This window comes from Babylonia areolata, chromosome 5 (genome assembly GCF_041734735.1).
Source record: "Babylonia areolata isolate BAREFJ2019XMU chromosome 5, ASM4173473v1, whole genome shotgun sequence".
Classification (NCBI taxonomy): Eukaryota; Metazoa; Mollusca; class Gastropoda; order Neogastropoda; family Buccinidae; genus Babylonia; species Babylonia areolata.
The window spans coordinates 43,066,951-43,077,084 of record NC_134880.1 but is presented as its reverse complement, the minus strand read 5'-3'; the positions used below and the strand labels follow the sequence as shown (position 1 = coordinate 43,077,084).

Here is a 10,134-nt window from a genome sequence, read left to right as displayed (position 1 = left end):
GTGTGTGTCTGTGTGTGTATGGATGAGTGTGTGGTATACATGACAGATTGTGTACAGTTTTGCCAAAAATCTCCATCATGGAGGATTAAAATTGTTGGAAAATCACTTTGTTGACTCCTCAGATGTGAGATGTGTTGTGTAGCTCACTGTATATTCTGGTTTCTTCTTTTCGTCACTTTTGTAAAGTTAACATAATGTCTTACAACGTGGGAGAAAATGTGTTTAGTTGTGCACATTGTTTTTTCGCTGTGATGCTGCTCTCTCTAATCATGTCACTTTCACCTCAGTCATGTAGCTTCTTGTCACTTCAATCATAAAATCTCCATTCAATCAGTCATGTAATCATCCACTAGTCTTTTACTTCCCCTCTGATTCATTCATGTCCTACAATCATGTATGTGTGTGTGTGCACTTTAATGTCACAACTGTCTCTCACACATACAATGCACACCCACCCCCCAAATCACACACACAGAGAACACCATAAAGACCACCATTACATTTCGATGACATTTACTGATTTCGTTAACACCAACTTTGTCATCAACTCCACCATCAATGATATACGCTGATAACAAGAGTCAACACTACCAATCATCATCAAAGACATTCGCAGATATATATATAATCCTAATAAAAAAAACAAAAACGAGTCACCAGTGAGCACTAGCAATCCTCACTCAGCTGATGCATCCTTCACAGGCTGGTGCTGACCGACTCCAGGCACCAACACTACACTGACACAAGTCCACAGGACGCCACCAATATCATGCACAGAACAAAATGAAAGCCACGGTATAGAATAACTCAGTAAGATGCACTATGTTGAAATGACATCCACTGTATAGAATAAGATGCACTATGTTGAAATGACATCCAAGGTACAGAGTAATATGCAGTATGTTCAAATGACATCCACAGTACAGAATTATTATATGCACTATGTTTAAATGACAACCACTGTATAGAATTAGATGCATTATGTAAAATGACATCCATGATATAGACTTAGACGCATTTTGTGAAATGACATCCACAGAATACAAGATGAACTATGCTGCTGTCCAGACAACGATCAACCAGTTATCAGTGCTGGATGCAGTGGTTATCAAGAGCTCTGGAACAAGAGTGACCCACTGCCTGAAGGTGAAGTACCCAGGGTATCTGTCAACAGGTATCCAGGGTACCTATCCCTGTCAAGATGTAACCAGGGTAACTATCCCTGTCAAGATGTACCCAGAGTATCTGTCAACAGGTATCCAGGGTAACTGTCCCCGTCAAGATGTACCCAGAGTATCTGTCAACATGTATCCAGGGTAAATGCCCCTGTCAACAGGCAACCAGGGTAACTGCCCCGGTCAATAGATACCCAGGGTAACTGTCCCTGTGAAGATGTACCCAGGGTAAATGCCTCTAGGGTAACTGTCCCTGTGAAGATGTACCCAGGGTAAATGCCTCTAGGGTAACTGCCCCCATGAAGATGTACCCAGGGTAACTGTCCCTAGGGTGAGTGTCCCTGTGAAGACGTACCTAGGGTAACTGTCCCTAGGGTAACTGTCCCTGTAAAGATGTACCCAGGGTAACTGTCCCAATGCAGAGGGTGGTTTGTACCCACCTGCCCTTCCTGCACCTCCCCTCTCCTTACTGGACCACACCCTGGTTGCCCTAAACACACATGTACATACAGTGCTGCTTCTAATTTAAGAGTTCAGAAAATACTACCTTCAGGACCCTTAAATGGATAATAAGGGAGGGAAGAAGGGGCAGAGGGGGATGGGGTGGGTGGGGGTCATCAGGTTTAAAGGCAGGCAACAGGCACTGCTCTACACCACCAAAGTGACTCAGTAGCAGTGCAGAGTCTCCTCTTGTATGAGGCTTTCGAGTGACCTAACAGTGTTAGCTTCCTGTGTACATCGGCAGATTAGTGCATAACTGTGTGTGGGGGAGGGGAGGAGGGGGGGCGGAATGAAGAATGGGTGGTGTGGACGTAATGCCGATGAAACAGGGCAGATGGTGGGGCAGCAGAAAACATTGTTAAACACTTATAAAAGTTATTTTAAAAAAAAACAAAGAAAAAGGAAGGAGGAAAGTGAATGAGGAAGCACTGAATCTAGCTCTCTGCTCTGATGACAATGAGCCAAATGCCAGTGAACACAACCTTCCCATGTCCAGTCACGGTCTCCTGGCCCCATGGGTCATGACATGAGTGAGTGACTGGTTGTTGACATGTTCCCATCATGGTGGAAATAAACAGCAATGAGGAGATTCACATTCTCATAACCACTCTGAAAAAAAAGTTGATATCTGAATATGAACTGTAATAGTGGAAGTGCTTTTTCTCCATATTGGTTCAAAAGGACACACACTAACACAAAACCAAATCAGATGAGCAGTGGATACTCACTGATATACTAAATATACGGACACAAAATCTATTTCAGTTGAACAGTGCATATTCATTCATACACTAAACACACAAACATTCTGAACAACCCTGACTTTGTGACAACCATGTGGTGTGACACATCAGTTAGAAAAGTTTCCAAAGTGATTGTACTGTGAAGTGTTTTGAACAACAGTAGAGGAGGAGGGGATGAAGAGGGTGGGAGTGGGGGGGGTGAGGGAGCAGGACTGAAGTACTGATGACCAGTCACAGACCACTCACTCCTTTGCTGCAAGCAGGACTAACACACTAACAGCTCACCATAAACGTGAACCAAAGCATCAAGCTGGCTTGAAGTCAATCCAAAAAGAAGGTTCAAGTGACAACTCCCACAGTTCTGACTACACACCACCCAGACAGTATTCCACACCCTCTCTGGTGACATGGCATGAACAGACACCACCCAGACAGTATTCCACACCCTCTCTGGTGACGTGGCATGAACAGACAGCAGAACGGTGCGATCCAAACTGAACAGGTCATTTGCAAGCGATCAGGACAAGCTGTGGTCACATGGCTGAACAGGAAGGTGACAGGAAGGGCGAAGATCACAGAGTGCAGGTTATACACACAATGGTAAGACAAACAGCTGAAGATTATGTTTAGCCACAGATGGGCTTCTACCACTGACTCCATTTTCATGGGAAAACCTGAACGCTATCTCAAAACTATCATGGTGGCCATCTGCACATATCATCGTTTCACATGTATACCTCACAAACAATCCCCACACACCACACATGTATGCTCCACACACACACACTTCACTAGCACTCGCACACTGCAAACATTCACACACACCATACATGTATAATCCACACACACACCACACACACACACTTCACTAACACTCACACACTGCAAACACTGACACCCCCCCTGGAGGACAGAAGGCCCATGCTGTGCTGACAGGGATTGGGAAGAACAGGAACAGAGGTTCCTTTCCCTCACCGCTGCGCACAAATCACATCAGACTAAAGGAAACAGGGTGGAGCAGTTGCCTAGCCTGATTGGGAAGTGAGTGTTCACAGGTTCAAGTCCTGCACCCACCAGCATTGTTTCTATCCACTCCACAATACCTTGACTGGTGGTCTGGGTGCTAGTCTTTCTGATGAGATGATAAACCGAGGTCCCATGTGCAGCATGCACTTAGCTCATGTAAAAAAAAAAACAATGGCAACAAAGGGCAAGGGGTTGTCCCTGGCAAAAATCCAGTCACAAAAGCCACTCTGATATCTAGAAAAATACACAGTTTGCAGACAGAAAAAGAGTGGCGCTGCGGTCAAGATGGCAGCTCAGACCCAAACTTTTCACTCTATTCACAAACTGAAGAAGTCACACAAATTTACAAGATACAGTGAAAGCCACAACAGGACATGTTTTATCCACAGTACTTTGTTTGAGACGACAGGAGACACCTTCCTTGTTCTTCAATACATATCACATGACAACTGACAGCATCAGCGTCATGTCATCTCACTGAGAAAGACAACAGCAAAAAAGTACCTAGCCTTTCTTTAATGTATCTTATCTTTGTCACACTGACTTTGTTCTGACTGGGCATTCAAACCTTGTAATACAGATCCCAACAATGGGTTTTTTTTTGTAGTTTTCCTCCTCTGTGTCTTAGCCAACTAACCAACAGAGATGCTGTAAGCCCCATAACTGTGTCATGTTAAGAAAACCTTGGTAATTCTGTCCCTTTGGCGCCAGTGCTGACAACAGTATGTTGGTTACCACAAACCACCTGAATCCTTCACATACACACACACACACACACACACACACACACACACACACACACAGGCCCCCAAACACAAATCTACAACTGACAGACAGGAAAATTACACACCTTCCCCCACTCCAACAAAGTAAAAACCACAACATTCCTACTGCCTCTTAACAAACACCTGTGTAGATATGAAAGCTTGATTTGCCATGCTGAAAGCAAACAGTTTTAAAACAAAATGAAAATCAGCATCAATCAACAGACCTCTTCAGGAGATCTGAAGAACAACTCCTGATCACCAACAACACCATCAGACTTAAAAACTCCTCAACACTTAGGCACAGTCATAATAAATGCCACCAAACATTCATAGATCAAACTCACTGATGCCATGAGAGTGGGCCACACACAACTCAGATTTAACACACAACCAGACTACTTTACTGGTCAATCTCATGTACCACACAAAGTTAAGCAATGTCCCCAAACATGTAACCCTCACAAGCACACATTTATACACAGCGAAGCAACACCACCAAACTTGCAATTGCTTATAAACCACACAAGTTGAAAAATCATTACCAAACTAATTTCTCACCAACCTTACAATGCCAGTGACAAGGCAAACTAGGCTTCTGTGCTGTGTTCCACAATCATCACAGCTTTCTCTACCACCCTACTGGACAAGTTAGCACACCTGCTTCTGAAATGAATCATTGGACTTCATAACATTGTTTCATTCTTTACAGACATCACACCTGTATTGATTATGTAATTATATCAACATTAAATCATCAACACACACCTGCATACACAAACATGTGCAAGCTCACACTTATATACTGACACACACACATCCTGAAAAAAAAATTACTGTCACTTGTGTAAATGAATACCAGACAAGCATGTACTCAACACATGGGCTGCCATTCATTCAGAAGTGAAGTGTGGGTGGAGACCTATTTAAGGGTTGCATTCACAACCTTCCCTTTCAAGAAGCTGGTGTGAAGAGTATGGTAGCAGAAAAAACTTACCAGAACCCACAGTTCGCACCAAAATAAAAACAAACAAACAAAAAAAAAAACCGAATTTTTTTTTACAGTTTGGTGTCCATAGTACAGTCCTACAAACACAGGCTTTGAATAAATTCACACACACACACACACACACACACACACACACACAAAAAATCATGAATTCTCTCACACGCTCTTCACATTAAAAACGCATGCATGCACACACATAACACAGAGGCCTGTGCACACACACACACTCTCTCTTCACATTACGTGTGCCCACACACAAACTGAAAAATGGGGTGGGTTTACCACCAGTCCAGAACTTGCCCCGTAACTGATGTCAACAGACAATAAACAGCACAAGGAGGGCAAGGGGGGTAAGACAGAACAGAACAGTTCAGTCTGTCAAACCTTCACACCTATAACTCACCCTCCACCCCCATCCACACTTATCAGACAGGAGGCAACTTGACTGCTATGCTGCTAACTTTGTCATCATTCTGATGATGAAAAAAGACACCAGACAGGATGACACTGGCAGACATCTGTGTACACACCACTGCTGCACAAACCATGCATCATTCAGTCCCATCTCACACAGTGCAGAAGTAGGTGATGATATAATAATCAGTGTATAGGCGTCAGCAAATCACACACTCACACACATTGCCACTGCAAGTCTCTTTCCACATTCCGCTCTGATGAAGAAAGCACGGCCTGATAATGACGCTCATCACAGTCTCTTGCATCACGACTGCGTACAGTGCACTTACAGTCACACCACTTTTAACTGATGACACGGTTAGCAGTGATACACAAACGACAGCTGCATGACTGTTCGTACACTCATCAGTAATGAATACACACATACAAAACCCCAATGACAATACAGTCCACTCTCTGATGAAGAAGAATACAAGACTGTGAGTATAAACACAGCAGCAGACTTCAGTTCTGGATGAATGACTGCTGGCGATGATCGTGGAGGCAGGCAACTCAGTCAATCCATGTGTCCAACGAAGAAATGCACACACAGACCCTAAGTCAATCCATGTGTCTAACAAAGACACACACACATGCACAACTCAGTCAATCCATGTGTTCAATGAAAAAAAACACAAAAACACACACAGACCTCAGTCAATAAATCCATCTGTCCAATGAAGACAGACAGACAAACAGACACACACACACACACACACACAAACAGCTCAGTCAATCAATCCATTTGTCCAACAAAGAAACACACACACACACACACACAGACCTCAGTCAATCAAAGAAACACACACACACAGAGTTCAGTCAATCTATGTGTCCAACGAAGACAAACCAAGGCGGACAATGAAGAGATGGCTGTACACAGGGGACATCACTCCCTCCCGCACTGTGGGGGATGGAGGAGTGGAAGAGGGCTGCACCACAGACATGGCGTCAAGGCAGTAGGTGAAGGGAGGTTTGGGGGGAGGGGGGAGGAAGGCTAGACAGTGACGGCCCGTTGGTTGTTGAGTCGGGCCAGCACAGACTTGAAGGTGGGGCGGGCCTCAGGCTTCAGCTCCCACGACTGCTTCATGATGGTGTAGATCTCCGGGGGACAGCCCTCCGGCGACTCCATGCGGTACCCACGCTCCACATGCATCACCACATCCGTCAGGGGCTGTCACACACATATAGCCATCATCACATCCGTCAGGGGCTGTCACACACATATAGCCATCATCATCACATCTGTCAGGGGCTGTCACACACATATAGCCATCACCACATCCATTAGGGGCTGTCACACACATATAGCCATCATCATCACACCCGTCAGGGGCTGTCACACACATATAGCCATCATCATCACATCTGTCAGGGGCTGTCACACACATATAGCCATCATCACATCTGTCAGGGGCTGTCACACACATATAACCATCATCACATCCGTCAGGGGCTGTCACACACATATAACCATCATCACATCCGTCAGGGGCTTTCACACACATATAGCCATCATCACATCCGTCAGGGGCTGTCACACATATATAGCCATCATCACATCCGTCAGGGGCTGTCACACATATATAGCCATCATCACATCCGTCAGGGGCTGTCACACACATATAGCCATCATCACATCCGTCAGGGGCTGTCACACACATATAGCCATCATCATCACATCTGTCAGGGGCTGTCACACATATATAGCCATCATCACATCCGTCAGGGGCTGTCACACACATATAGCCATCACCACATCCGTTAGGGGCTGTCACACACATATAGCCATCACCACATCCGTTAGGGGCTGTCACACACATATAGCCATCACCACATCCGTTAGGGGCTGTCACACACATATAGCCATCACCACATCCGTTAGGGGCTGTCACACACATATAGCCATCATCACATCTGTCAGGGGCTGTCACACACATATAGCCATCACCACATCCATTAGGGGCTGTCACACACACACATGCATCACCACATCCGTCAGGGGCTGTCACACACATATAGCCATCATCACATCCGTCAGGGGCTGTCACACACATATAGCCATCATCACATCCGTCAGGGGCTGTCACACACATATAGCCATCACCACATCCGTTAGGGGCTGTCACACACATATAGCCATCATCATCACATCTGTCAGGGGCTGTCACACACATATAGCCATCACCACATCCATTAGGGGCTGTCACACACATATAGCCATCACCACATCCATTAGGGGCTGTCACACACATATAGCCATCATCACATCCGTCAGGGGCTGTCACACACATATAGCCATCATCACATCCGTCAGGGGCTGTCACACACATATAGCCATCATAACATCTGTCAGGGGCTGTCACACACATATAGCCATCATCATCACATCCGTCAGGGGCTGTCACACACATATAGCCATCATCACATCCGTCAGGGGCTGTCACACACATATAGCCATCATCATCATCACATCTGTCAGGGGCTGTCACACACATATAGCCATCATCACATCCGTCAGGGGCTGTCACACACATATAGCCATCATCACATCCGTCAGGGGCTGTCACACACATATAGCCATCATCATCACATCTGTCAGGGGCTGTCACACACATATAGCCATCATCACATCCGTCAGGGGCTGTCACACACATATAGCCATCATCATCACATCCGTCAGGGGCTGTCACACACATATAGCCATCATCATCACATCTGTCAGGGGCTGTCACACACATATAGCCATCATAACATCTGTCAGGGGCTGTCACACACATATAGCCATCATCACATCCGTCAGGGGCTGTCACACACATATAGCCATCATCACATCCGTCAGGGGCTGTCACACACATATAGCCATCATCATCACATCCGTCAGGGGCTGTCACACACATATAGCCATCATCACATCCGTCAGGGGCTGTCACACACATATAGCCATCATCATCACATCCGTCAGGGGCTGTCACACACATATAGCCATCATCACATCCATCAGGGGCTGTCACACACATATAGCCATCATCACATCCGTCAGGGGCTGTCACACACATATAACCATCATCATCACATCTGTCAGGAGCTGTCACACACATATAGCCATCATCATCACATCTCACAAACCATACTGACAACAACTCACACAACACTGACAGAGGGAAACGTGCACTTTATTACTCCACACGCATCTAACAGGATACTCACAATCCTAGGGTAGGGCACCCGCCCGAAGGAGTAGATTTCCCATAACAAGATTCCAAAACTCCACATGTCTGACTTGCTGGTGAATTTCTGAAAAAGACAGCTAGTATTAGCCATCAGATGCTTTCTGCACTGTATCAGTTCACACCACACTGATCATGCCATGCTGCTCCACACATCCACCCCCCCTCCCCCAACACACTCACACACAACAACAGTATGGATCACTTTGCCACACTGTCCCCTTTTGTACAGCACAGCTCTCTCTATGCGAGTGCAGCTCAATGACCATCCAAACCACCCTACACCCTATCTACCCGTCCCCCCATCCCACACCACCCTGCACTCTATCTACCCCTCCACTCCATCCCACACCACCCTGCACCCTATCTACCCCTCCCCCCCATCCCACACCACCCTGCACCCTATCTACCCCTCCACTCCATCCCACACCACCCTGCACCCTATCTACCCCTCCACTCCATACCACACCACCCTGCACCCTATCTACCCCTCCACTCCATCCCACACCACCCTGCACCCTATCTACCCCTCCACTCCATTCCACACCACCCTGCACCCTATCTACCCCTCCACTCCATCCCACACCACCCTGCACCCTATCTACCCCTCCACTCATGCCACACCACCCTGCACCCTATCTACCCCTCCACTCCACCCTACCCGAACCTGCACCCTATCTACCCCTCCACTCCTTTCTGCACCCTATCTACCCCCCCCATCCCACACCACCATGCACCCTATCTACCCCCACCCCACACCACCCTGCACCCTACCTATCCCCCACCCCATCCCACACCACTCTGTACCCTACCTACCCCCACCCCACACCAGGTTCCAGTCTCACATTCTCTCTCAAGGCCTCAGGAGCGGTCCACTTGATGGGGAACTTGGTGCCGGTCAGACTGAAGTCACCAAACTTGGCCAGGCCAAAGTCCGACACCTGCACAACACAGCACCACACTATGACACCTGCTCACTGAGCGCACGCGTGCGCACACACACACACACACACACACTGGCATGCACACTACCGGCTGAGTGAGGCTGTGTGCTCAGTATGATCAGCATGTGGGTACATGGTCATGCCACTGAAACGCCAACAACAGTGTGGCAGAAAACAAAAGATACGTTTCTGCAAAGATATGTTGCAGCTGGTGGGCATGCGTCAGTGTGTGAAAAGGGTGAGGAGAGAGAGGAGTGTGTTGTGAGCACTGTTTTAAAATAATATT

At 46.8% G+C, this 10,134-nt stretch overlaps 1 protein-coding gene across 4 annotated transcripts in view; it reads right to left on the bottom strand.

Moving 5' to 3' along the window:
- Positions 1–2,685: 2,685 nt before the first annotated feature.
- The window catches only part of LOC143282082 (tyrosine-protein kinase CSK-like), a 32,868-nt gene continuing 25,419 nt past the window's right edge, over positions 2,686–10,134 (bottom strand). For all 4 annotated transcript variants that reach the window (XM_076587546.1, XM_076587545.1, XM_076587548.1 and 1 more), the window contains exons 10-12: positions 9,750–9,845; positions 8,885–8,971; positions 2,686–6,848 (exon numbers count right to left, since the gene is read on the bottom strand). In XM_076587546.1, coding sequence (XP_076443661.1) covers positions 6,672–6,848; positions 8,885–8,971; positions 9,750–9,845 — 360 coding nt within the window. In that variant the 3' untranslated portion in view covers positions 2,686–6,671. The remainder of the gene's footprint in view (positions 6,849–8,884; positions 8,972–9,749; positions 9,846–10,134) is intronic.